General features: G+C 54.7%; 10 protein-coding genes across 10 annotated transcripts; 3 read left to right on the forward strand and 7 right to left on the reverse strand.

Annotated features, from left to right (window-relative positions):
• Positions 1-7,020: 7,020 nt before the first annotated feature.
• MAM_00226 (uncharacterized protein) lies at positions 7,021-8,064 on the forward strand (the record flags this gene model as incomplete). The annotated part of the gene is made up of 2 exons (XM_040819025.1): positions 7,021-7,158; positions 7,246-8,064. The coding sequence occupies 2 exons, from the start codon at positions 7,021-7,023 to the stop codon at positions 8,062-8,064; spliced, it is 957 nt and encodes a 318-aa protein (XP_040682290.1).
• Positions 8,065-9,137: 1,073 nt separating this feature from the next.
• Positions 9,138-11,262, forward strand: MAM_00227 (dihydroxy-acid dehydratase; the record flags this gene model as incomplete). The annotated part of the gene is made up of 5 exons (XM_040819026.1): positions 9,138-9,296; positions 9,352-9,449; positions 9,503-9,510; positions 9,568-9,675; positions 9,806-11,262. The coding sequence occupies 5 exons, from the start codon at positions 9,138-9,140 to the stop codon at positions 11,260-11,262; spliced, it is 1,830 nt and encodes a 609-aa protein (XP_040682291.1).
• A 357-nt stretch (positions 11,263-11,619) lies between these two features.
• On the reverse strand, positions 11,620-14,478 carry MAM_00228 (Sorting nexin mvp-1; the record flags this gene model as incomplete). Its single annotated transcript, XM_040819027.1, has 4 exons — positions 11,620-11,829; positions 11,930-12,523; positions 12,604-13,595; positions 13,962-14,478. 4 exons carry the CDS (start codon positions 14,476-14,478, stop codon positions 11,620-11,622), a joined length of 2,313 nt encoding a protein of 770 aa, XP_040682292.1.
• A 942-nt stretch (positions 14,479-15,420) lies between these two features.
• MAM_00229 (50S ribosomal subunit protein L15) lies at positions 15,421-16,397 on the reverse strand (the record flags this gene model as incomplete). The annotated part of the gene is made up of 2 exons (XM_040819028.1): positions 15,421-15,991; positions 16,078-16,397. 2 exons carry the CDS (start codon positions 16,395-16,397, stop codon positions 15,421-15,423), a joined length of 891 nt encoding a protein of 296 aa, XP_040682293.1.
• Positions 16,398-17,342: 945 nt separating this feature from the next.
• On the reverse strand, positions 17,343-19,079 carry MAM_00230 (alpha-1,2-mannosyltransferase Kre5; the record flags this gene model as incomplete). The annotated part of the gene is made up of 5 exons (XM_040819029.1): positions 17,343-17,681; positions 17,749-18,148; positions 18,201-18,287; positions 18,351-18,749; positions 18,820-19,079. 5 exons carry the CDS (start codon positions 19,077-19,079, stop codon positions 17,343-17,345), a joined length of 1,485 nt encoding a protein of 494 aa, XP_040682294.1.
• Positions 19,080-19,958: 879 nt separating this feature from the next.
• Positions 19,959-20,459, forward strand: MAM_00231 (uncharacterized protein; the record flags this gene model as incomplete). The annotated part of the gene is made up of 1 exon (XM_040819030.1): positions 19,959-20,459. One exon carries the CDS (start codon positions 19,959-19,961, stop codon positions 20,457-20,459), a length of 501 nt encoding a protein of 166 aa, XP_040682295.1.
• A 591-nt stretch (positions 20,460-21,050) lies between these two features.
• MAM_00232 (Cytochrome c oxidase, subunit Vb) lies at positions 21,051-21,933 on the reverse strand (the record flags this gene model as incomplete). Its single annotated transcript, XM_040819031.1, has 4 exons — positions 21,051-21,212; positions 21,293-21,552; positions 21,665-21,760; positions 21,843-21,933. 4 exons carry the CDS (start codon positions 21,931-21,933, stop codon positions 21,051-21,053), a joined length of 609 nt encoding a protein of 202 aa, XP_040682296.1.
• A 475-nt stretch (positions 21,934-22,408) lies between these two features.
• Positions 22,409-23,380, reverse strand: MAM_00233 (uncharacterized protein; the record flags this gene model as incomplete). The annotated part of the gene is made up of 1 exon (XM_040819032.1): positions 22,409-23,380. One exon carries the CDS (start codon positions 23,378-23,380, stop codon positions 22,409-22,411), a length of 972 nt encoding a protein of 323 aa, XP_040682297.1.
• Positions 23,381-24,089: 709 nt separating this feature from the next.
• On the reverse strand, positions 24,090-25,372 carry MAM_00234 (uncharacterized protein; the record flags this gene model as incomplete). The annotated part of the gene is made up of 2 exons (XM_040819033.1): positions 24,090-24,908; positions 24,986-25,372. The coding sequence occupies 2 exons, from the start codon at positions 25,370-25,372 to the stop codon at positions 24,090-24,092; spliced, it is 1,206 nt and encodes a 401-aa protein (XP_040682298.1).
• A 678-nt stretch (positions 25,373-26,050) lies between these two features.
• Positions 26,051-26,643, reverse strand: MAM_00235 (Oxo-4-hydroxy-4-carboxy-5-ureidoimidazoline decarboxylase; the record flags this gene model as incomplete). Its single annotated transcript, XM_040819034.1, has 2 exons — positions 26,051-26,098; positions 26,164-26,643. 2 exons carry the CDS (start codon positions 26,641-26,643, stop codon positions 26,051-26,053), a joined length of 528 nt encoding a protein of 175 aa, XP_040682299.1.
• Positions 26,644-27,012: the final 369 nt, after the last annotated feature.

Consider the following 27,012-nt stretch of genomic DNA (forward strand, 5'->3'; position numbering starts at 1 on the left):
GACAAGGCCACCACTACTGAGATGGCATATCGACGACGGTTTCCACCCATCCTACTCAAGCAGGAAGGGAGGGGTTAGGGCTATGAGGGTCGAGAAAGGGATACAAGAAAAAGAAGGAGAGCACAAGCGCAGCGTCACGACATTGCGATGGAAGTCATGTCGTGTTGGAAAGACGACAGCGAGGGTCGCGTTCCACGGCCGGGCAAAAGTGACTCGCCACCAGACACCGGGCACGGCACGTCTGAAGAAGAAGAACAGAGGGCAGATTTCGGGCCAGAGCCAGAAGCCGGTGGGATGGCTGATGCAAGTGAAGGTGACGGCGACGGCGACAACGGCAGAGGCAACGGCAACGGCAATGACGGTGACAATGACAATGACAATGAGGCGCCAGGCACTGGTTGGAAGTACCGTGGACAAGGAGACAAGGGAACAAAGGCTATGATGTCGGTACAGAGTACTTACTGCATGTCGTTGGGCGGATGAGTGGAGTTGGCGTAAACATACTCCGGCACAGGGCCGACCTGCCACTGCTGCATGATCTGGATGCGACAGGAACAAATATCGTCAGCGTCAATTTGGCACCAGAGGTAGCGAGAATTAAAAGGGCCAGAGAGAGGCGAATGCGAGCGCGACGCAGGACAGGTTCTTTGTTTGCGAGAGGTGGCCATTCTGGCAACAGGCATGGGTCCGGCTGCAGCGACGCGGCTGGTGTAGCCCAGCTTTGGAGAGGCTTGCCGACGCGCTCAAGCACGGTAGGCGGCATTGAGACGAGCGACGGGTAAAGCCATGCTGACACTGCTGACGGGGCGCAAGTCTCGCCGCAGAAAGGACGGGCCGCGTGCGCACACGGTAGACTGGGCATGCAGAGAAGAAAATGAGAGAAGACAAAAAAAAAACCAAGACAGAGGCAGCGCGATACTCACAGGCAATGGGTTGTCCAGCTAAAGGCTGGTAAAAGAGCCCTCGATGTTGATGAAACGTCTCCGGCGGTACACGTCTCCTGGCCAGATCGCGCAGAGAAAAAGGTCGACTGGTCCTTGTGTGAAGCAAGTCGGAGTCGCACAGGTGGTCCGAGGCTCGGGACTGGGTGGTTAGAGGCAGAGCCACGGGTGGGTTTGCGTAATACAAGTTCTGCGCCTCGAGAAGCTGGGCAGGCCAAGGTAGTTGACGGATTCGGGGTCCGCCGTCTGGAGGAATTTAGTGGTGGAGGCTGGTTAGACGGACGAGGGACGAGGCGGGCCAGACAACCAGGGGGCGGACCACAGCAGTGAGTGGCCTGATGGGGCGGGCGAGGTGAAAGAGTGGGCTCAACAAGTTGCTTGGGATGTGTGTGCGTGTGTGTGCGTGTGAGACGTGTGATGGATGAGTGATGAGTGTGGTGAGTGAAATTTGACTGTGTGCGTGTGTGTGCGTGCCTGCTGCGTGTGAAGCGGGATGGCTAGTCGTCGGCGTAATCTGCGAGATCAGCGATTCTTCTCGTTCTCCAGTGTAGCCGGCAAGTCTGGAAAAAGTATGGACGGTGTACGGAGTAATGGCAAGTATAGTAAAGGCACCAGCGACCGCGGCGGCGACGGAGTCGAGGTTGTCTTGATGAGAAGGTGATGGATACACCGCAGCTGACGGGGCGACAAATGGGCCCGTGGTGGCAATGCTGCTGCTGGCTGGCGTTGGTTGCCCGAGAGAAAGTTGCTCTGCGCAGAGCTCAGGCGCAGGCGGGCGACGCGGTTGAGGACAGCGTCGGCACGACAGGACACGGCTGGACACGACTCCGGTCGACGAGTTTTTTCCCCTCGCCCCTTTGCGCAACCTTGGTGTCGAAGCAGCCGATCAGCGCTGGAGGAGAGATATCTCGAATTGATCCAAACAGTGGATCCGGTAACCGTAGGCCGGGTGCCGACGGGAGTGAGGACAGGACGACGAGAAGAATCTGGTACTTCGAGCCAAAGTAACTCCTTGGTTGGGGCTTCTGGGGGAGGTGGTCGATGTTTTGGACTGGCTGGTCGGTGCTTTTTGGTGGAAGGGGAGGAACATTGAAAGGCGAGAGGAAACCTTGGGGCCTATCGGCACGAATGAAAGGCTGGGAGGGCGTGTGCGCGAGCGACCGGCGGGCGTCACCGTGTGGCTCCGACGCGCCAACTGTGCACACACTGCATTCCTCGGTGCTTCGCTGCGTGCGAATTCTGCCTGCGAAACCGTGGTATGATGTGCAACCAGGACTTACATAAGTGTGGCCTGCCGTGCATGCCTCACAAAATGCACCAGTCAAAGGCCTTCTCCCACGTGAACGCCCCGGGGTGTCCTCGTCTGCGCCAATCCGGGCGACAGACTAGTAGTAGTAGTCATTTCACACCGCGCTAGCCGAAGTACCAAGGCTGACTAGCCAAGAGCACAGAGTGCGGAGCACAATTTTCCATTTGTGCAGAGGACGAACAGCAAGAGCCCTGGGTTGCTGCACATCCTCGCGGCTTTTTATTATTTACTGCGCACGCTCTATTGGAGACGGTATGAATTTTCGCAAAATCGGAATGAAACCCTTTCGATCGGTGCGGAGCACGGGGATCGCTTTGGCGGGGGGGCATGCTTTGCGTGATGCAGAGAGATTTCTTTGATTCAATCGTCGTTACCAACCCTCGGACTCTTGCCAGCGCAGCACTCCGTACTTCCGTATTCATTTAATCAATTCTACAATGTTCCGTCTGATGTTGGGACCTGACTGGACGAGCATGTCTGCCTGAGGTTTTAATATGATTACGACAGACGAAACTTGTTCACGTGAAAAGAAAAAGCAAAAAGTTCCTCAACACTACCTAGGTACGGAGCATATATATATATATTAGTGTGAGGCTCAATGTCGTCAATGCTTTGGCCAAGGCGGCTCTTCACGATTAGCTCTTTTTTCTTCGTCGGCAACTGTTCCGAACGCTGTTTCGATCAAAGTACAGTACTTAAGTACATTGCGGGCTTTCATGCTTCGCGTGTCCCATGTACCAGCTACATGCAACGTGCGAAGGCCAAGTGATCTCCATCTCCAGACGCGCGGGAGCCACATCCGCATCTCTACTCTTCCCAAGCTCCACCTCATGCATCAGCAATGGGCTGGCGGCCTAGACCAGGATGGCTACTTTTTGGAGTAGTAGTTAGGGAGTACCTGGCCCTCGAGTTCCTACCACGGCGCCCGCGGACACATGTGTGAGCCCATCCTCTCCAGGCAAGGTTTTCCGATGCGTCTAGGGATCGACTAAGATTTCAGAATAGGCTTGCAGGCATTTGGACTCCTGCGGACTGCTGCTCTTAAAACGATTCGACGCCATGGCATCGGTGGTGATTGCCCAAGTTACCATCGGCCGGTTTCCCACCCGATTCTACCTACAGGTGCATTGTGCTTCCAAACGCGGCCGAATTAGGTGCTCTACTGAAGTACTACGCCTTTGTCGGGCACTGGCGAGCTCAACAAACTCTCCATCAGCTTCGTGGGAACATACTCGTACCGGTCAATTATTTTCGCCTTGTTCAATTGCGCGCTGAGTGCAGGCGATTGATGGGCCGCCAGGAAATCGGTTTCCTTCCAAGATCGAGGACCAGACATTCGATATATTTCAGCGCCCCTCCCCAGCTTGTTAACGACCCGGCATTTGGCGGGCTTGTTTGTATTGCGATAGTATCATCAGCAACACCATTGCATACGGGGACGGTGCTCGTGGTTTCTCCATTGATTCTCATCCTTCTTGTTTCCCTCACCAGCAGCGACGTCGAACAAACCACACCATCCCATCGTCCAGTCTACAAAGAAAAGTCGAGTACAAAACACCCTGAAGAGGAAGGGATGAAAGAATGAATCGTGGCATAAAAGGCGCCAAAGTAGGGCAGCCTTCGCAGAAAGGGTCGACTTGATCAATCGGGCCAGAGCCATCTAGTGAAGATCGACATGGACGAAGAGGGAATTGACTGGTCGCAAACTGTCGTGTGTTTCATGCAAAGGGCATCAGGCTGGCAACAATAAAGTGGGAGCGCTAGGCGACGTTTATGCTCGAGCAAGCAAAGCCCTTTGGCCATAATCATTCATGCGCGGATCTTGAAACAGATCGGGTCCCATCATCAAGCGGAGCAGAACTCAAGGTTTTTCGCAAATTCGCAGATCCGTCTGCTGGTCGACTTGAATAATCCAAAAGTCAAGTAGATGACGATGGACGATGACAATGAGTGAGTTGTGGTTGCGGACAACCGAGTATGTGCTAATATATCAGAGCGCACAATAGTATGTTGGGACGCGACCAGGCTAGCACATCTGTTTTTCAGTCCGGGGACATTTTGCCTGCTCAAGTACGGAGTAGTGAGTCTTATAGCCAGCCACTGCCGACAATCCGAAAGCACGCTTGGTGGATGGCTCGTCTGTGTACTCCGTACGGAGGGAGTACCGGGGCGGAGAAAGCTCACAAGTCAGATGGATGATTGAAAATGACATTCTGTCACCGCATTCTCCCTGTTACCCGGTTTCAGTTGTTCTGTCCATGTACTCATGGCAAGGATTCACAGTCCTCTGTCGCAGGTGCCGTTGAAACCCTCACAACATCTGCCCGCCGACCGGACCAGACGGTTCAGACGTCCGAAGGAGAGAAAAAAAAAAACAAAAACAACAAAATACACCGAAACGACGTTTCGAACGTTGGGATGACATGACACCAAGCCCTGTGGAAGCTCCTCTGTGCGTTGATCAGTTTTACAATCTGCATCCGTACTGAGACCAACTTGAGATTGCAACTCTACATGACCGAGTTTCAAGGGATCGCCGAACCGGCCCCGCCGTCGCTGGAGTTCCAGGGATGCGTGCGCCATGAGGGCTTGGCAACGCCACAAATAGTTCCCATGATGCTTGTGGCCAGTTCTTCCCCTCAGAAGAAGTTTGCAAAAAAGTCGCACAGACCAAACAATGCCCGCCAGCAATTACGGCTTCCCAGTGACTACAGTTTTATTCAGTGGCCGTTCCATGCTGCGGAGCGGTTCGCGATGCGACACTAGGTCAGCTACGGACTTCTACGGACTTCTGCGGACTTCTAGATGCATTCAATTCCCTCTGTCCCGCCCGCCTCTCCTGGCCTCCCTTTCATTTTTTCTGCCCTCTCCATGACACGAACGACTGACCAGTTACGTGGGTATTCTTTGCAATGTTCGGCCCCATGACTGACAACTGAGCCCTGAGTGCCGTCTGTCTGATGAAATCGGCCAGGACTCCCTGGAACCGAGGGGCATTGGCTGGACGGGCATAAGAAACGGCATCTACGTTTCAATGCGGCGACTTCAAACCAAACGCCTCGGCGGTCTCGCATTATTCTGGCGAAACTCCTAAACTGCCACAACAATGGATACCGATGCAGGAACATGGGGACGGCGGTGTGGCTTGGCGACTGAAGGGGGGGCCCAACTGGACCAGGGGTTGTTGCTTAATAGTTGGTTCAACCTGGTTGCTCCCAGTCCGACGCACATACAACGTATGTGTTGAACATGCCAGCTATCAACGTTACCTTTTCGGCTTGCCTAGGAGCTTATGCGAACCGTTTTGTCCTCACAGGCGCCTGTCACACCGAGTCTCTGCTATACTACTCCGTAGTTCGGATGCCAAGCTGAGTTATTGCAGCCTGTCGGATCCCGGCACCTCGAGACTCGAGTCTTTGTAGCCTCTTCGTCATCGCATCGGCGGACCTGGCGTTGCTTGTCATGACATGAGTCTGCTGCGGAGTCTGCACAAGGTTTCCTCTGCCTGAAAAAGATGACGTCTTTGTCGACACAGCCTTGATGCTGGAACAGGCAGAAGGCTGCTGCTCTACCTGGCATGATTTTTTAGCGTCATGAGCGGACACATTGCATTAAGAAGACGCAAATAAAGGCGACTGGCATGATGTGACCCAACATGTATGCGATTCGAGCGTTCTGCGCAGCGCCCAGGGTAGAGCTGGGCTCACGCGACTGCATCACGGCCGCTCGTTTCTCGGCTGACACGGTGGAAACGTTGGCCATGTTGTACAGAGTTTCAGGCGCTGACGACGCAGAAAGAAGAGAGGCTCACAAGTCACAACCTCCCAATAAAGAGCACAGGTAACCTGGAAGTCGGGGTGTCGACTCTCGAGTAGTGGCAGCGCAGCTCCATACTCGCTTCAGATTTTGTGGCGAACCCCCACTGGCTGCATTCAAGCCGATGAATCGCCCAGTGGAATTTTCATGTCGTCGTGAGGATCAGGCCAAACCTTTATGCCCAAGTTCGAATCTGCCGCAGAGTGGATGGTCGAACTGAGATGTAACCGGTCTAGATCTCAAGAGTGACAGGGTCCCTGGTCAAAACCGTCCTGGGAACGTCACCGTCAACTTGTTTCGTAGGAGGGGGGGCCTCAAGTCATGACAGACCCGTTGGGCCGGGGCCGTACCATTGATCAACAAGCCCTCTCCCGACATCGTTTGGTTCTTGGTCTCTTCTTTTTTTCCTTTCTCGTGAAGTTCTATTTTGTCTCGTATCAAAACGTTGACAGGCTCTGGTTTTCTTTGCCAACATCCGCAGCCGGCAACTTACTTTCCTTAATTACCGAATTAGCTCAGCTGCTGCCACTCCTTTTTGGCTATATTCGACATAAAATTCGTTGACTTTGTGCAAGGCAACCTCTTTCATTTCTTTTGTTTCGTGCTTCACCCACCTTATATTCCGTCGTATCATCCTTGTCTTGATAAGGTCAATATCTTGTTAGGGCCCTTGATTCCGCATAGTTGTGATAAACTAGGCGTCAAAACTGGCCTTTGGCATTCAGCCCAGTGCTTACACAGCCAACACTCAACGACCTTGAAGGGCCTGGTCTGCCATCTCGGTTTACAGCAACGGGACACTGTTCTCATCCATCCGCCCGCGATACAAGGAAGCAAGCTCAGCCTATCGGCTTGACTTTGGCAAGACACGCCGACAACAAGATACCACGTCTCCCACCACTCTCCTTGGGAATAAAGAAAGAAACAAGACGGCAGCCACAAGCGTTTAGCATCATGTCTCGAACCCAGGCGCTACAGCTTCAATCTGTGTACACACCCATCAAGGACGCCATGCAACGACGCGAAAATGGCGTTACGAAGAACAGGAAGACACCACTGACTGGTAGTGGCAGAGCATGGAGGGAAGATGAGGTAATTACAAGTGACCACCCAAGATATCGCTTAAAAGAGCCTGGAAACCGAAATGTGCTGACGTGTTGTTTGCTCTCTGCCGTACAGGAAGCCTACCTTGTTCAGACCCGGCTGCAGAAAATGCCATACAAACATATCGCTGCGCACCTGAACAAGACGGAACTCGCGTGTCGCCTGCATTATCATCAGTTGTCCCATGGCAGCACTCGACGCAAGCGAACTGCGTCTTGCTCTTCTGGATCTTCGGACCCTTCCCCCAGCCGGCCAGCAACATACTCAAGCCCCGGGCTTCGCGGCGAGGCTCGTTCGCTGTCTCCTCCGATGGCCGCGGCCAGCTACCTCCCCAAGCTGCTCAACAGTGACATGAAGCTGTCACGCATCATGTCCGGGGAGACGTCACCGCGGCTGCCTGCCATTTTGCCCAAGCCAGAAGGTGTTCCGCACCCTCATGGCGGTGAAGTGTTGCCTCGACACGCGATTATGACTCCCGAACAACACAACGAGCCCCTGCCGTCCGTCATGAACATGCGCCACTACAGGAGTCCGCCGTACGGGCCTCCTGTTCCGCCTCTCCGACTCGATACGGGCCGTTTGTCGCCGCCGTCGGCGTCAGTCCCCGTCCACACGGCTGCTCATGTGGACCTCGGGCGACTCCGCGCAATCTACGAAGCACGCAAGTCTGCTTTTTGGGCCTCCATAGTTGAGGAGTACGGAATGAATGCATCCGCAGCTGCGCTGGAGCAGGCCTGGAAAACAGGAGCTTGCTGCCAGCACAGCGAGAGCAGCCCCATGACGCCGGTGGCGAGCCCAGACAAGGACGGTAGCGCGGGATACCGGATGAAGGGTCAAGACAAGACAAGGATATCATCCATTTTAGACGACGACACCGACCGACGGTTTCGTTGACCGGGGAAAGGCTTGCGAGAGGGGGTCCAGGGTGGGAGACTGGGTTCGACGATGACGGCCAAGTGGTGATGACGACGACGATGACGATGGATGCGACATGGTGCACGTATCCAGACAACAACAGACAACAACAGACAACAACACGGCATGGTTCGGTTGGTGAGAGTGATTTCCCATAGTTTTATCTTCATTCCCTTTTTCTCCCTTCCCATTTTTTCCTTTTGTTCCCTTTTTTTTTCTTTTTTCCTTTGTAGGTTCAGATCGAATGTATCACAGGAGCAACCGACGGCAAAAGCCCAGCACGGTCAAATGGGAGTCAGGATTTAGGTTTATGGTTCGGGGGTTTTTTTTTTACTTTAGAAATACATGCTAAGTTATGATTTCAATTGCCGCTCTAGACAATGAGAATGCCGCCTCCTCCGTTCAACAGCCGACAGGTACGGCGTACTTGTAAGTTGTGGCGGTGCCGAACGGGTCGGCGCAAAATGGCCCGAAGCCGGAAGGCGCAGCTCACTCGGACTTTGGTAATGCGAGCACGGTGATTTGGCCGGTGGATCTTGATTCTCGACCCATGGTGACGTGACCCCCACGTACTTAACGGAGTACCCTTTACCCCGAGAGAACTACGGAGTACGGAGTACGGAGTATGTACTGCAAGTTGCGTGGCCACCCCACATTCAAATTCGAACCAAATGTGGGGGAAGACGTAGTATGTACGTCGTCGCCAGCAATAATAGCAAGTAAGTACCCTGTCACCTGTGCAAGGCACAGCTACAGCTGGTCGACGCCATTTCTCCCGTCCATGGACTTCTCTGGCCCTCGTCAACATCGCCCATCGACCGACGACAGCACAGGCATCGCAGCATCCGACCTGGACTTGGTCTCCGGCTATCCGGTCTTCTGTCCGCGTCTCTTGCTTGACCTCTCCATGTCTCGCTCGCCATCGCCATTCTAGAGCCCCCTCGCATAATCTCCCTCCTTCTTTCCCACCAAAGGCTCGCCTTCTCCCTCGATCGACTTCGAGTCATCACCGACACCCTGCTTGGGCTTGGGCTTGGAGGCTTTCGCTAAACATGGCTGACACCGGCGGCGAATCCAAGATGCCTGCGATCCCGGGCCATGACCCTAAATCCTCGGCCGACTATATCCAGTTCAACTGTCTTCCACCGGGGGGGCCCCTGAACAGATGGTCTACCACCTTGACCAGAGAGCACGACTTTCCCGGAGCCCAGGTATGTGCCTCACTCACTGCGGCCGTTTGACGTACACGCTCTTACGTGATGGTAGGCAATGCTGTACGGCGCTGGTGTGCCCGACGAAAAGACCATGAAGAATGCGCCGCAGGTTGGCATCGCTAGTGTCTGGTGGGAGGGCAATCCGTGCAAGTAAGTCCTCGTCTGCTCGTCATGATGCTCAAGCCAAAGCTGACTCTTCGTAGTACGCACCGTAAGTTGCAGAAGAACATGGTGCCATGACCGTCAAGCAGACACTCACAATGCCCAGTGCTCGAATTCGGAAAAATCGTCAAAAACGCCGTCGAGCGGGAGGGCATGTTGGGCTGGCAGTTCAACACCGTCGGCGTATCTGACGCCATCACCATGGGCGGAGACGGTATGTCGCCTCATCTTTGACCGTGGGTCGCGCCCCAGCGGCGGCGGACGAAGCACATATAAGTCGAGGGAGCCACCTTCTTGACCATCAACCCAACTAACGCAGAAAATCAAAATCAAAAACGCAAAAGGCATGAGATTCTCTCTTCAGACCCGAGAGCTTATAGCCGACTCCATCGAGTCCGTCACATCAGCCCAGCACCACGACGCCAACATCGCCATCCCGGGCTGCGACAAGAACATGCCCGGCGTAGTCATGGCCGCGGCCCGCCACAACAGGCCGTTCATCATGATATACGGAGGAACGATCCGCAAGGGCCACTCGGCCCTCCTCGGGCGCAATGTCAACATCAGCACCTGCTACGAAGCCGCCGGCGCCCACGCCTATGGCCGCCTGCAGGCCGAGACGGACGCCGGCAAGCACGGCCGACAGAGCACAGACGTCTTGTCCGATATTGAGAGACACGCCTGCCCGGGCGCCGGCGCCTGCGGCGGCATGTACACGGCCAACACCATGGCCACCGCCATCGAGGCCATGGGCCTCACGCTGCCCGGCTCGTCGTCGTACCCGGCCACGTCGCCCGAGAAGAGCCGCGAGTGCGAACGAGCCGGCCGAGTCATCAAGACCACGATGCAACGCGACATCCGGCCCCGCGACCTGCTCACCCGCGCGGCCTTCGAAAACGCCCTGGTGCTCACCATGATCCTGGGCGGCTCGACCAACGGCGTACTGCACTTCCTCGCCATGGCCAACACGGCCGGCGTGCCCCTCACCATCGACGACGTCCAGCGCGCGAGCGACCGCACGCCGTTCCTGGCCGACCTCGCCCCCAGCGGGAAATACCTCATGGAGGACATCTACAAAGTCGGCGGCACACCGTCCGTCCTGAAAATGCTCATCGCCAAGGGTCTCATCGACGGGTCCATCATGACCGTCACCGGCGACACCCTCGCCGAAAACGTGTCGTCGTGGCCGTCCCTCGACCCCGGCCAGCAAATCATCCGGCCCCTCGACGACCCCATCAAGCCCACGGGCCACATCCGCATCCTGCGAGGCAACATGGCCCCCGGGGGAGCCGTCGCCAAGATCACCGGCAAGGAGGGCCTCTCCTTCTCGGGAAGAGCAAGGGTATACGACTGCGAGCGCGACCTCAACGCCGCCCTGTCGAGCGGCAACATCAGCCACCAGGACGGCAACCTGGTCCTCGTCGTGCGCTACGAGGGCCCCAAGGGCGGGCCCGGCATGCCGGAGCAACTGCGCGCCAGCGCGGCCATCATGGGCGCCGGCCTCACCACCGTCGCCCTCGTCACCGACGGCCGGTACAGCGGCGCCTCCCACGGGTTCATCGTCGGCCACGTCGTCCCCGAGGCCGCCGTCGGGGGGCCGATCGCCCTCGTCAGGGACGGCGACCAGGTCACCATTGACGCCGTCAAGAACCGCATCGACATGGCAGTGTCGGACGAGGAAATGGCCCTCAGGAGAGCGTCCTGGAAGCCGCCCCCTCCACGTGTCAGGAGGGGCGTCTTGGCAAAGTACGCCAAGCTCGTGGGCGACGCGAGCCACGGTGCCGTGACGGACGGGTGGTAGGTGGCAGCAACATAAAAAGTAACACGCAGGTTCGAGAACAGTATAAGATGTCAATTTCAAAAAAAAGACTAGGGAAAAAAAAAAGAAAAAAAAAGAGCACATTGTTAAGCCGGTCAACATTCGCTATCTTGGTGACAAAGTCCTACGTAACAAGGCGCAACAAAGACGAGGGGGGGTATCGCGTATGCTCGGGACAGGTCCATCCATCCTCCTTTCCGCCTCGCCCTCACTCTCGACTCTGACTCTACTCAAAGAGACCGGGTTCCTGCCGTACATGTACAAAGTGTCGTCTTCTCTTCTCCCGGGCTGGCAGACACACCGTCCCAGGACGCGCGGGAGGGGGGGGGCACAAGGGCCTCAATCCCCGAGAGGCATGCCCTCCAGCTCATCCAGCAGGCGTCGCCAGTTGTCGGCCAGCATCTCGGCGTACTTGACCCGCTCGCCGGCCCAGTCCTGGTTCCAGCGGCTGACGTGGTACTGCGTCGACTGGAACGTGACGAGCTCGTCGCGGATGCACTCCTTTACGAAAACGGACCGCTTGTGCTGCTGCACGATCGACTCCTTGTCCTGCGAGGTTTGCGTGAGTTACAGTTGCAGTCATGACGACAAAGCAGAAGAGAGCGTGTTTGAGAGAGGCAAGAAACTGAAACTGCGGACGTGAACGAACCTTGATGATGGCCTCGGCTACCTTTTCAATCTCGCCGGGCTTGACCGTGCCTTCCGGCTTGGCCCGCAGAGCAGCCAACTTGGTCTCGTTGGCCTGTATCCTCCTCTCCAGGTACGGGATGTTGTCCTTGTCGAGCCTGTCCCGGCGGTCAAACAGCTCGCGCACGCTGACGAGGGAGTCTCTCTGTCGCTTGAGGTCCTCCAGCACCCCTTCGTCCCAGCCGCGACTTTCGTCCTCCAGCAGGGTCTGGCAGGTCCGGAGGTGCTTGCTCATTGCCACCAGCCCGTCGTTGAGCAGCGGGATCTCGTTGGTGTCTGTGGCATACGTGTCGGCCGACGTTTCCGTAAGCGAAGTGAGCGACATGGCGACGCGGGCGTGGTCCGCCGCCACGCCTTCGGTCCTCTTCACGAGCCGGTCCATGATGTTGCAAACGTTGATGTACAGCTCCGCGGAGCGGCGGACACCCGACTTGGTGCGGCTGAACAGCTCCTCCAGGGTGGGTGGGAGAGAGTCCTCGAGTCCAGGCGGCAAGGCACGGTCGGCAAACTCGTCCTGCACGGAGATGGTGGCTTGCTTCCGCCACACAGCCAGCTCCTACAGTCCCAAATTAGACTCATGCAACAACGAAAAATGTACCAACGATTCAGAAGGAAGAAAAGGGGGGTGGGATATACCGTAGGGACGGTGAGGAACATAACTACCAGCTGTTCCTGGCCCAGAACTGGATGTCGAACGAGAGCATTCAAGAACCTAGCTAATCCTCGCCGCCGTTTCTCTATAAAGGCGCCGTCGTTGGATAGGTGGTTGCCGTTCACAGCGACTCTCTTGGGTGGTAAGAGAGGCAGTACCCTGAAAGGATAGCGCTTGTGTAGACAGTCTAGAAGCCAAACAAAATCGCTGTACCTGCGGATGACCTTGCTTCCTCGACGTTGGCTGGCAACCTCGTAGTTGTGGTGCTGGAACAGAAACACGCCCTCCTTGCCGGGCATCAGGGTCACGACAATGTTCTCCTCGACACTGGAACCCGTGCGTCCGGCCGTGGCTCGACTCGCGTTTGCAGGCGGTTCACGCCCGGGAGAGCGGTCTATGCCGCCGCCGTCTCCTCCAAAGGAATGCGAAGTGTTCGACGCGCTCGGCGTGATGCTGTGCGAGTTGTCAGCGAAGCCTCCACCGCTTCTCGAGGCATTGGAGCCCCCATAGAAACCCCAGCCACCTTGGCCCTGGACGGCGTCATTTCCTGATCTGTTGCCGTGTACCGAAGAGGATATTGGTTCTGCAGAGGCATATTGGCTCAAGCTCTGGTCCGCGATAGTTGTGGCTGGCGACGACGGGTCGAAGCTGGATTGCCCGTTGACAATTGCATGGCTGCTGCTGCCATTGAGCTTGGAGTGGTCATGGCCCTTGTGAACCTCGGGAGTATTCCACGGGTCGTCCTCTGGATCATCCATGGCTGGGCGAAGGCCTTTGGGCTGCGGCGGTGTGTCTGCCTGCACCTGCACCAATGCTCGACGCTGGCGACTGGCTTCACCCTCTTGATTCAGCGCTGGGCGGACCTCGCCTTGGCCCAGGCTCTCGTTCGGCGTCTGTGGCGGCTTCGCGGCGAGCTCGGCAACGGGTGGCAGCACTGGCTCGGCGGTGAGGCCAGGGAGCTTGGGTTGCGGCAGGTCTGCGTAGAAAATAAAAGACAATTAATTAGTTGCGTTGCCCCCCACCGTCGACGTGACAGGGTCAGAGAATATTGACGTGTGATGACGAGTTGTCGGTCGAGTGAGCAGCCAATCAGCCCATCAACGACCCGTTTTGTATTAGGCAATGGAGATTTGAGTGACATTGGCAAAGCACCCATGAAGGTGCAAGAAGATACAAGTGCAAAACAAGAACAAAACCCATGAGTGCAATCAAGTATTCATGGAGTAAAGGAAGGAAGCAGTCAAAATCCCCGTCTGGGACAGTGCACAAGGAGGCACTCGCTCACTCGATGGGAAACGACGCGGGATTAGATTTAAACACAATCAAAAGCGCCGTGACTTACTTCGTCGTCTCTCATCCACACCGTCGAGGCTGATAATGTCTCCCTCCTGAGCCAAGCCGACCAAGGCTAGCAGCACGTTGAACTCGTTCCGCCCAAGCGACACATCGGAGCCGTCTCCCGGTGCGACAAGGGACATGATGCGCGTCTGGGCCTCGGGACCAAGACGAGCATTGGCGAACAAGTTGGCAATGCCGGCAGCCGTTGCGCGGCCGGAGAAGCCATGATCGCGAACAACGACGTCAAAGGCGGCGATGTAGCTGTCGGGAACGTCGGACGCGGGCAGCAAGTTTCGGACCATGTCGGCGCGAGTTTTTTGCCCACGGGGCGTGGGCATGTCCCAGGGCGAGGAATCGTCGCCGGCGCTTTGGCCGTCGTCGAACAGACTGTTGGAGGCCACCTTGTGTGAGGGCGACTCGTCGAAGAGCCCGCCGCCGCGGCGTCGCGATCCTGGACTTTGACGGGTCGGCGTGGACGGCTCGTTATGCTCCTCGGGAGGCGAGGATCCGAAGAGCGACATGGTGAAAGGGAAGCGTGTGTCGACGTCTGTGCCTCGAAGGCTCTCGACGGCTACCCAGGCAAGGCAGATGATTGTCTGTGGCAGAGAATCAGGAGGGAGGGACCCGCAGGAATGAACGCTGCGACGGTGAGGATGCGAAGGCGGCGCGAGGTTGTGAGGTCGGTTGCGGAGGGATGTGGTCGTCAATGATTTCGTAGCCACGGGCTGCAAAGTACAAGGCAAGCCGAGTTGAACGTCAGGCAACTGACTGGCCGGCGCACGCACTTGACGGCTCGCAGTTGTGCTCAGGAGAATCAGGAGAAGCAGGAGAAGCAGGAGAGGCAGAAGCGGCAGAAGAGGCAAAGGACAATGCAAACGATGCAATGGTAAGTTACGATACGATACAATGCACAACTTGGAGGAGGACGGATTGGCACGTCGATGACATGCAGTCGACTGCAGCCAGAATCCGCTCAGCGGACAGTACGGAGTGCCCCGGCCACCAGGCCCCCCCAATCAGGCTCAGCAAAGCTTGGGGTCAACTGGAGCACCTACTGTCACACCAAAAAACGGGCGTGGCCACGCCACGTTAGTTGGTGTACTTAATGCCCCCTATATACTGCGACACCTACGGAGTCACTGTCGTCTGTGGGTACCCAGCTCCCCAAGCTCGCCGCCTCAGACCGCCCCGCCACCACCAACCAGTTGCCCCAGCTGGTGTCAACTGGTGGCATGCATTGAAATGATGCTCGGTGCAAAAGTGCCATTGCTTCAGAATTGTCCCCGTGAGCGGGAGTCGCGCCCGTCATTGCACCAGCGACGTCTTTCCCTCTATCGTCTCTCGGCATGTACACAATGCTAGTCGAGTACAGTCCACGCCATAATAGTAGCACAGAGCAAGTCCTATCTCTGCTTCTCTGTCCACCCACCCGCCCATCCATCTGTCCATCCATGCTCTACAGACTACCACAAAGTCTCCTCAGTTGCCCTCTTCTCCGCCTTGGCTGCGTTCTTCACCTTGCGCTCCCCAGGCACCTTGAAGTACAAGCTGGGCGATTGTCCAGGAGCCAGCTGATAACTCAGATACCCCCTGTGCGCTGGGTCTCGGTAGTACTCAATGTCCCGCCGGCTCGTCGGGTCAGGCAGTCTGTACCGGAACGGCGCCCTCCTGGCCTCTGCGAGCACCCTCTCGACATGCTCCTCGCCCACGGGAAGGGGCACATCCGTGTTGACAGACTCGCCTCGCAGCAGCCGCTGGATCGCCAACTTGGTGTAGTACCTCGTAGTTACTTTCCCGCCAGCCGCCTCAATCGCCGCGATCGCGCCCGCCGAGGCCCGCGAAACCATGACGTCGATGGGCTGCTTCAGGCACTCGGATCCGCGCGAGAGAATCTTGACGCCGTCCTTGACGCTGCCCACCAGTCTGCTCTGGATGAGCTCCTTGGGCGTGATCTGCTTCGTCGGGTCCAGCCGGCCCTGGTTGATCCATTCTTGGATCTGATCGAGGTTTACTTGGGACATTTCGGGCGCTCGCCTAGGTAAATCAAGCATCGTGTTAGCTCCGCAGTCCCCCCCTTCCCCGTCTCTACTGAAATTCCCTCTCCGGTGATGCTCCCTTACAGATTCGTAAAGCCCATACGTCCATGCTTCACAACCAAGGGCGTCTGACCGCCCTGAAACCAGGCATTCACCTTGCCGTGCTGCCTTTGACCCTTGTGACCCCGTCCGGATGTCTTGCCGTGGCCAGACGAAGGCCCTCGACCTACTCGCTTCTTGACGTGGACCGCGCCCTTGTTGTTCGCGAGACTGCCGAGGATGGACGCATGGCGAGTTTGCTGAATCGCCAGGCCCGCCAGGCAGGCAGTCAGAGAGCTCAAGCGCGCCGTAGATGTGGTTCTGCAGCAGACGGAAGTGCTGGGTGGTAATAGTCGGGGAGACATGGCTGTGCAATTGAGTTTGATGGGAAGCAATCGGTGGACAGACATATGCTCCTGATTCTGTTTTTTTTTTTTCGGACTCGTTCGCACCCGCGGTAGAGATCGGTTGACGCCCCAATATTATCTGCCTGAGGCGAGAGTGGTCTCCACCTCCCCAGTGCACCCACATATAACTATATACCTAGGTACCTAGTATCACATTCACCTCACGATTGAATCATCTCATCGTGGATGAGTTGCTCTGCGCCGTCACATGCATCTTTAAATAATTGTAGTCCCCGCATCAGTGCCTTCTGAAGGAATTGTACCTGCCATCATCTACAATCAAATTCATCGTCTCGTTTACTTGGAATTCCACACGGTCGTACTTGGGATCCCAACAGAAAGAAAAAGAAAGAGAGACAGAGAGCGACATTAAAACGTTGTTACTAGAAAATAAAAAAAACTGTTCGCTAGTCCGACATGTCCAAAAAAGCACCACGTCCCACCCACATCCGTAGAACACGACACGTCTGTTCTCGCTCTTGTAAAATACAAATGCATATTCCACCTCTAAGAATTGGCGACCAAATATAAACCCTGTGCCTGAGCACCTATTGATCCAGGCAGAATCGACATGCTGGCAGCACCACCTCCTGATCGTCACCACGTGAGATATGCTCGCCGATGCTTCCTCCCGCTGTGAATATGGAGCAAAACGCCGTCTCCTCTTTTCGCCATCCAATGATTTCGTTGCTTAAGCGTGTCGTCATCGACTTCCTTCCCTCGCCATCGATGACACCGGGTAAACCTAGAGTGCTTGCAAAGTTGGGCGTATTGAACTGCAAGCTGCCACACTCCTGTCGTCCAGTCCGCACCCGTCCAAGACGGCGCAAATGAAACGTGTGCTGTTGGCATGGTCAACACACTCGAAAAGTAAATCCCCCAAGCCGATTTGCAATGCTTCAATTAAGGAGCCCAGCCGCCAGCAACATCTACCCATTCAGCGAGGCAGGAGCCCTCCTTGCCTTCGACGTCTACTATGTCAGTGTCGCAACGGCATCGGCACCCAACTCCGTTTTCCTTGACCTCATCCCAGTCTTCCCAGTACTTGTCCTCTTCTATCCGTTTCTTTTCGTCGAGCGTTGCCATTTCCAGATATGGTGTGCGAGGAAGCTGTCGTGACGGGGCATTGGCGGGACAGTGTTGAATAGTGGTATGCCTGTAGCCGATATCTCGGAAGTAATGAATGTCCTTGACGCCCAGCAGGGCACCGGCAGCAAGCGAATGGATGGGAGCATCACCCCACTGAAAACAAAATCAGTACATGATAGGGCTACGTGTCATGTTCAGCCATGGGTAGGTAATATCTTACTCTTTCCATCCAGAAACCACCACTGCGGTCCATCATCTCGAAGAAATCATTGTACTCCTTGCTTCTGAACCAACTGAGCTTTGCAATTTCAAAGTTGGACCAGAAGTGGCACATGTTGTATTTCTCGCCCTCCATCGCTTCGGGGTCAATTGTGGGGGGAGCATTATTCGCAGGATCGTTCTTCAAAATCTCATCGGGAAGCGGTTTTTTGTTCTTTACCTCCTCAGCTGGATCCCTGGGCTCAACAAACATTTCCCAAAGACCTTGTGACGTCAGATTGTTCAGTCGCTTGTAAGCTGAGGCGTAGCGGAAGATGTTGGGAACGGTTTCACGGAGTTCTTTCACAGCGATTGTGAACCCGTACGTCTTGTTATGCTCCATCATTTTCCTGAATGGGTCGCTAATCATTGTTAGCCATCATGATACAAGGGATGACTTGGCAGCGAACATACTATGTGATGTCGCAGAAGTAAGTAATCTCAGGCTCCACTCGCCAGTACCATTCGTACTTCAGAAGAAGTGGATGGTTGTAGAAAAAGCTGCGCCCGGACCGTCAGTACTGTGTGGCTATTTTCGTCTTGGTCAATAAACAAGGAACGTACCCCGAGTAGAAACGGCACATGAAATGGTAGCTTTCCAGCCCACCATACATGACGGCAGCATCTCCTTGTTTTGCGATGCCCTCCTTGGCGACTCTATGATCAACCCAGTCGGGGAAGCCCCACATGTCGGGACCAACTTTGCCAAACTCGACGGGGCCAGATGTGTGGTTACGGACGGTCTCCTTGAAATGGTCGTCGAATTCGCCATCGTTGAGAAAAACATAGGGATAGTGGAACCATCGGTTGAAGTGGCGCTCCATGGATTTGAGTGACTGAACAACGCCATCCAATTCCTTGTTTCTGGCCAGTACAACGAAGGTAGCGTTGGCACGAGGCTGGGAGGTATCGGGTTCCAAACAGCCCGTGACGAACACCTTGTCGTGCTTTTCACTGATTTTTCTGGGAGAGGGTAGTGCCGATCAGTGACATGTACCACAGCGATACTTGCAGGGAACTGTTTGAAACTCACCGAATGGCAGGCGGCGCGCCAGCAGGCATTAGGACCCTCCCAGGAGAGTTGGGATGTCGAACAAAAAGCACCAAGATAAGGACGACAACCAGTAAGGGGAAGATCAGAACAACACCAAGCGGCACAGAGACAGTCGAGTTGCCCCGTAACCGTAATGGCCGGCGGAAAAATGCCAACGTTGATGCCAACGTATGCTTTGTTGCCGGTCCGCTCTGTTCCTCGTGGGCCGGAAGGTCTAGCTTTGGTGTGGCAGGCACCATTCTCGAGGCTCTTCGAAACAGATCCATTTGGAAGGGGATGCCGCCGTAAATGACGGAAAGATCAATATGTACGCGAGCCTAGTGATGAAACAGAGCGGCTCGTCGAAAGCGGAATCGCGAGTAACCCGTAGCGGCACGACCGATTGAAGGGGTTGTCGAGGGTTAGACGAAAGGCATATGCAGCAAAACGAAGTGGCTAAGCATGACAATATAGACCGTATGACGTTGAAACCTTTCCGATCTATTCGTCAACCGCGCAGCACGAGGAAAATCGACCGCGCCAACAAGAGATGGAGTTTAAAATGGTGGTTGAACGAGTGACAAGGTGTCCCGGATCCCAAGGCGAAACAGAAGGGTCCAACAGCAAACGCGTCGAGGGTCAGCGCAGCGGAGTGCAGTGCAGAGAGCCACGGCGTCACGATGCGCACTTGGAACAGTCAATGCACACTCTCGCGTCGCGAAAGTCGAGATGGCGATGATCCGAGTCCCCTGCGAAAAGATGGACGAATTGTCGAGAGATGGGATAGGAGAGATTGCGAATTGGCTGCTGACAATTTGGCTACTGCGCTGGAGCCCGGCTGTGTTGCCTCACAGCGCCTCATTGGACAGGGCCGGGGCGAGCCTTTTTTTCTCGCACTCAGACTTCAGTGCTGCCTCTGTCTGTCGCTCATGCCGGTCTGGGCAGCCACCAGTGACCAGTGACCAGTTGACGCCCAGCGGCCACGACTGCGGCCGTGCATTCCTGCTTGCCCAATCAGCAGGCAGCACGCAATGGCGCCGGAGATAGAGGTTGCAGATTTCTCTTGCGGGGCAGACATTGACCTGTCGTGCGTTTTGTGGTTCGCGTACGGAGTAGAGCAGAACGCTACACACACCACCATGCCCGACAAAATCACCTCCAAGAACCTCTCCTACACCTCTTCTCTGCCGCCGTTTCTCGCACGTCTTCATGCACAATCCGCAGGAGTTACTGGTCCAGACCCCCTGTTAGCGGCGCAGAAGCGGTCTACCAAAAAGAGGTCGAGCAGCGAAGAGGCGGAGGATGCGCCCTTGGTTGTCGATGAGCGCGGGAACGCGGTGAGCCTTCGTCTTGACAAGGACGGCACGGTCAGAGGAGAGACGAGGAGTGATGAAGACGAAGCCAGAGTCGCACAGTTGGATGACAAGGCCGAGAAATGGGATGCCGATGCCCCAGTGTCTGTCGGAGGCCGAAAGCGCAAGGCCGGCAGAGTAGTTGGTGAGGGTGCGAATCATGGCCTAGACAAAGATGGCCAGCGTGAACAGAGGGGCGAGCTCGGAAACGTGGAAACAACTGCTGATAAAAAGGTCAAGAAGAAGGCTAAGAAGATCAAGCTGAGCTTTGACGAGGACCAGAGCTGAGCGGCAGAGGCGTTGGATGGCACTGCTCAGATCACGGGCGGGAGCAGACTTTGTTTGCAGGGCGCGTGAGATAACATGTGTCATGACAGAAGCGACACCGGCACTATCGCCAATGACTTGGTAGAAACATCACATCATACCGGCAAGGTGAACGAGGAGATGCCGGTCGGGTACCGCTGCGTAACTCTTCTAATTACTAGTTACACCGGGTTGGCCTCGAGCCAGCGTGTGTATCGTTCACTGCAAACGGGCGCCGTTTGCCCCCCACTCCGCGCCGGCATCAGCATCAAGAATGCGGGAATCTTACTACGCATCGGACATGTCGAGTTGGATTTCGACACATTTTCATAACTCATAAGCGACACCTCGCCTCAAACCAAAGGGCTACGGGCGGAGCTGTATCTAACAGCGACAGTGCCATACAAAGCGAGCACGTCTTGGATGAAGCATAGCTGTCAAAAGACAAAATAGAACTGACTTCTCTGTAAATCTACACAGCCGCTGCTCTCTTCCAGTGGAATATTTCGCCTTCCCGTTGACCTTGATACACGATTTTTCTACCAACCCCCACCGCATTACAATAGAATCAATCTACCGATATCGGAACTCAGGCTTGATGAAATCGGCAAAGGTCTTGGGCTCCTCGAACTCTTGGGCGTGGTGGTGGTGGTGGTCGTCCGCAGGACCGACGTAATCCATCTTGTAGACACTGCCACATTCGGGGCATCGCTCGATGGGACGCTCCTTGGAAAGCTGAATAATTAAGTTAAGAGAAGTCAGTTCCCGCAGTCCTCAATACATTGGCATAGCCATGGCAATCGACTGTCACTTACGCCAAGCCAAGTGACGACGTGAGAGTCGGCAGGGGAGCCAGTGCAGCCGGCATACTGTTCGTCGCCTGCCGATCGGACCATTATAGGGTTGTCCATGGTTCCCCTGCGGCTGGCATCAAGAGGGCGCATGTCGAAGATGTCAACGCCCTCCATCTTGCCGAGAATTTCCAAACGCTCCAGACCGGTAGCTTGCTCGAGATCGGTGGGGACGGTACCGGGCTTGGCACCAGGCCCAAAAAGATCATCTTCACTCTTGATATCTGCATTCAGATTGGACATATCAGCCGACTTGCATTTTGGTTTCCAATCACTCCCAACCGAGGTTGACGAAACGCAGCTCCCTGATGCCTATCCCAATCGCGCCAGACATACCACTCAGAACCTTGTAGTCGCCAACTTTCTTCTGGGCAGTGCCGGCAAGGGCAGCAGCCTGCTCGTTGGGAGTGGAAGGGCCCTTGGCAGCTTCACCTGTTGTACATTGTCAGACAACGACGGGCAATAGTGGGACAACACGAGCGTCGTGTTCGGACAGCCAAGGAGATTTGCGTACGGCGGACAAGGGAGTTGGTGAAGGAGCGAGCGATGACTGGAGAGACGGCGGCGCGGCGAGCCGCGGCGATGGCAGAGCGTTGCAAAAACATATTGTCGTTGCCGTCAATGCGAGCGGGTTGACGATTAGTTCGAAATGTGTCGAGGGAATTGTGAAACGGGCTGACTTTGGAGACAAAGTTGGCCGACCCAAAAGCTACCCCCCCATCTGAACGTGATTGACCAATCACTGGTGAGCGAATCGCAAGCGACCGAATATTACCCGCTCGTCGGCCATAGCCGAGCCTCCATCTCTTGCTGTTGACTTCATATACTTCTATATGGACGATCCTTTGAAATATCTTCAACAATTCTCAATTAGTCAAACTTTCGTGTTCTGTGCAATAAATCGACGATCTTTCCTCCCGCGGCACAACAACCTTGTCATATAACCAGAGCAAAGTGCCAAACTGAAGCGCGGTGTACCTCTGCAAGAGCCCGCGTATTCTACCTGTACCAACGTGCCCAAGATACTCCTGCAAATATTCTCCTAAGCTTTTGAAGTGAACACCTCTACTTAAGGACCTATTAGACTTTCTGCATATTTCCGAACGCATTCACACCCTGATAACTTCCCGACTGCGCAGCCAGCCGGGCTCGACGCTGGTGCCGCTTCTCGGCTCGCTGTGCTGGACCACGACTGGCGCGTTGTCTGCCGGCTTCACGCGTGCATCCATGTGGCAGGGCCGATTTCACAGGCCCCGCCGCGGATTTATCAGCTTTAGTGCCATCAATTTTAAACCTAGACATGCGGCCTTGATATTGAGCAGAGACGAGCACCGCCTGCCGCATGACCGAGTCCACATATCCAGCAGAGTCAAATTTTGGTTCGTCGCATAACTTGTAGATGATAGTCCGGACAAAATTCCGTGCGGTCTCGCACTGGTGGCCTAGTCTCTCCTCGAGCTTCCGTCCAATACGCCAGCGAATAAAATGCCAGGCATCCATGGCCAAGACTCCCCTGTCATTTAGAACCTTCAGATCAGAAATCTTGCATGCAACACGGTACATGAGCTCTTTTTGACACAAGCCTTCAGAGGGAAGGTGTTTCTTGGCCACCAGCTGATTCGGGTGGTATGGGCTATGGAGTCCGAATACTTCTCGAATCTTGACGTGCTTGCTCATGTTGTCTTGATGGAATTTAGCTGTCTTCCGTATGGCCACGTTATTAGGCTCGGCATTCTTCATGGCCTGATACTGCTCTTTCAGACTTCTTTCCTTGTCTTCTTGGGCGATGAATTCATCCAAGGAGTCCCAAGAACTTTCCCAGTACGAGGAATTCTCGTTGATCTTTTCGATTGGGACCGCTTTTAGAGAATTGGGTGCAGTGTACACGAGCGCGTCTTCGTCGTGAGAGTAGACGCTGTCATAACTTGTCCGAATAGTCTCCCAGAAACCCGGACCTGGACTGCTTGCTGTAGTAATGCCCGCCGTCCCATGCTCAGACTTTATTGGCGCCACCGACATAGGCGACACGCCTTGATGCAACTGCAACGCCATAGTAGAGTAATAGTTGCAGCCCAAAGAAGAAAAGCCAAGCTGTTAATGTCTAGTTAGTCGAATGACCTTGTATAGAAGTAATAAGAGATAAAAAATTCTCTCTTACTGCATGCTGGAAGCGAGAAATACTTGCTTACGATATTATAATTACGAAGCAACAACAGTCAGAGCAATAGCAGAACAAGTGAAGAGGAAGCAAAAACAAAGGATCTCAGAAAAGCGTATGTGCGGCTGGAAGAAATAACTTGATTACTTGTCAACTGATGTCGTCGTACTTTAGGGAGTAGCAGTCTTTGACTATCTCGGCAGAGAGGCAGTAAGAGTAATCTGGGCAACGAAAAGAGAGGGATGACGAGGAAGTCGATAAGAAGGTGGAAATACGCAATCGGGTGTTGTGTTGTTGATTTTATTTCTATTTTCATTTCCCTTTGCGCGCAGCCAGCTGGACGCACTGGTCTGACAGCTGGCAGCATGGTGCCCGATGAACGGCAATCAGTGCCACAACCTGCCAATCCACAAGAATACTTTTTGATCTGTCAGTTAGACTGCCGGTCTATATTCACTTTGTGGAATAATAGCGACAATCGTGATTCTGGTCGCTAGTCGCTGCCTTACTCTCTTGTAGACACTCGATGCATCTGGCCGGTCTATTTGCAAAATTGCACGAGAAGCATGATGAAAAGAGCAGAGAAACCCCAATCTAGGAACCCTACAGCTTGGGTTCTTTCACCTTCGCCGGCTCCCTTGCTGGTGCGAGTATGCCGTCTTGGTAGGCACTGGCAATGTGCTTTCCCTCAGGACTCCAAGTTTTGCTTTCCATCATACATCTATTTGCACTGACTCGAGGCCAGCTGATTTCCTGAATCCACCATTCCTCACCATCCATGACCGCTTCACCGGGGTTGGTGTGGATATAAAACGAATAGCTGAGACTGGCCGCCAGGCCCATGCTGAATCCGTATCCCATGTGATTAGCAAGCATGACTAGACCGTTCCTGTCGGCCGCAAAAGCATGGCATACAATGTGCCCGTTGACATCGTCTTTGGGAACGGGCTTCATGGGTCGATATAACATTAACTGGACACGGTCTGGGACCTCCTTATCGCTGTTGTATTCGGACATGTCGACCTTGTACATGTCCAGCAGCGGAAAGCCCCCATGTCCTTTGAACCCTTTGAAGAGAGAGGTGATGGCCTCAATATCGGATTGTGGCGCAGGTTCCCATTGGGCTGGGGCTCTCTGAGACAGTATATCAGCATACCGTTTCTGGGCGGATATGGGGGATTGAACGTCGTCCACTCCCTCAACTGGCCGCTTGAAAGTAGTGATACAGCTGAAGCAAACATCATGGAGAGGGAGTTTGGCATCCGAGCCGGGGAAAGGGCCAGCCGGATGTGAGGACGGTTGTTTGGGCTGGCGAACAGTGACTTGGCGGCCGAAGAACGAGCGGCCAGAGATTATATCAGTGACGTCGAATACGAACGGGCGATCGGGCAGCCCCGGGGTCGTGAAGATGCCTTGTATTGACTAGAGGTACGTGTCAAACACTATATAGTGGTGGTGCAGATGTTGCAAGGCAGGCAAAGGAATCTCGCGAGACTTACGTGAATACCGGGCACAGGCTTGACGACACCTGTGGCAGCAGTCTGTTGCCTTTCCTCTTCCTCGACGGCTCTCGCGGCAGCCAAGGGCGCTTGCGCATAGACGCAGCCTCCGAAAACGCCTGGTCCACTGTGCCGTGGTCGTGGGCCCTTCCAATTCTGGAGTACTGCGTCCCATGGCAGCTCACTTCCAGGCATCCAAGCCGGTTGACGACTCATGTATCGTTTCACGCCTGCGCCGTGTCTGTGGGTCTCACTGGGAACCTGGACAAGTTCCATGAATGCGTCGAAATCCATCCGTGGCCACTCGCGATGTGACACCAGGACACGTTGCTGGATCTCCTCGAGGGCTTCTTCGAACTCTGCCATGGCGCCCTTTCTGTCGGTCATCGTGAAACTTATATAAGCGATTGCACCGAGGACGATCCCGACTCAGGCCGAGGCAAAAAATACAAGCTGCAAATCCCACAGAAGGTCTGTCTGATCATACAACGAACGAGATGGAGAAAGATGCTCGGTGCCTTGGTGTGTATAATCCGTCATGTCTGCAAGCTCGCTGCTCGTCAGGGTCGTCTGGAACAGTAACCTCGGCAAAGCTGGACAAAAGCTTCCGGCGGGCTGTTACGTGCAAGGCTCCACTGCGCGTCCCGGATCTTTCAGCGGCTTCAGTGGCCGACTAGGCGGGCCACGGTCCACGCTAGTTGACCGTTTCTGCACGGCCTGGCATATGACTGACTGGTGTCTGGTTTCTTTGTTTGCATGTGCCGAATGTACAGACACGAGCCTTGCAGGGGATAATCTTCCGTTGAGGGCTCCTTGAGATGACCCCGCTTGACAATTGATGCTTCCCATCAATGTTTCAATGCATGTCGCTTTTACAGGTGCCAACCAAACCCAATATTCTGACAGCTTGCCTGGGACAGAAAAAAAGGTAGGGCTACGGAGTATATTAGCATTCAAAGATATCGGAATATGCCGGTCTTTCTTATTTGCATTCAAATGAAATGAAGTGCCGGTGTCATGTAGTCTTGTAGACTTAGTACAGCCAACAATGGTCTAAACTGTCTCTCAAGCCAACAGCTTGGATGCCCTGTCCTTTGCAATGTCACACATGGCCTGCTGGATATTAGAACACTGCTACAAACTCGATACAATTATTTGCATAATGGAGAGTCGCTCACCTGAAGCGCCGCGTCAACTTCTTTGGCAAAGTCCCCACGGTCAATGCGTGCCCTCATATCATTCATAATTTCAGATCGCCCTCTGCCGTTTACAAAGACGACGAATCGCAAGCCGGGAAATCTTTCTTCATACTCCCGATTGAGTTCTGCAAGCTGCTCTCCATCCCCTTGAAGATTGGCTTGCTCTGCAGCTGATTGTGCTGAGTCGACTCTTTTGGAGCCCAGGCGTGGGTGAGACCCAACAACGGACAACAAGGCGGGATTCGGTTTAGATGGAGCAGAATTGCTTGCGAGATCGAACAGCGCAGTCCGGCACTCATCTATTAGTTCCGAGTAAGACGAGTATTTGGCGTTTCGCACCACCGGCAAGAGGGTCGACTGAATAGCCGGACTAGGCTCAAAGAGAAGATCCAATGCTGTTGTCTGAGAAGATTTTGACAGAGTTTGCAACTCGCTGATCTGAGGGAGCTTGTGTGCCATGTTGGAGATTTGACGGTCGGGGGCCGTTTTTTTTTTTTTTTTTTTTTTTTTTTTTTTTTTTGGGAGGAAACAAGATTCGTGGCGGAGATGTCAGTTTTCGCAGTTGAGCTCTCTGGAATAGACGCAAATTTGCCAGCCCAGCTAGTTATTCGTGACTATCACGGAGCATGGCGATCGTTGCTGTGTTTTAGGGTCAGCCTGGAGCTCGCTCTCCGGTACGGGACAAGGTGGATAGGCTTGTCAGCGGAAAGTTCTAGACGAGTGCATCATGTTGCATTTAACTGAAGGCACATTCGAATTGCTAATCGACTATCCCCGTCCTTGGTGTTTGCATGGAGTTGAACGGTTGTTACACCAGGGTCCAGGATA

This window comes from Metarhizium album, assembly GCF_000804445.1.
Source record: "Metarhizium album ARSEF 1941 chromosome Unknown scaffold_1, whole genome shotgun sequence".
NCBI lineage: Eukaryota > Fungi > Ascomycota > Sordariomycetes > Hypocreales > Clavicipitaceae > Metarhizium > Metarhizium album.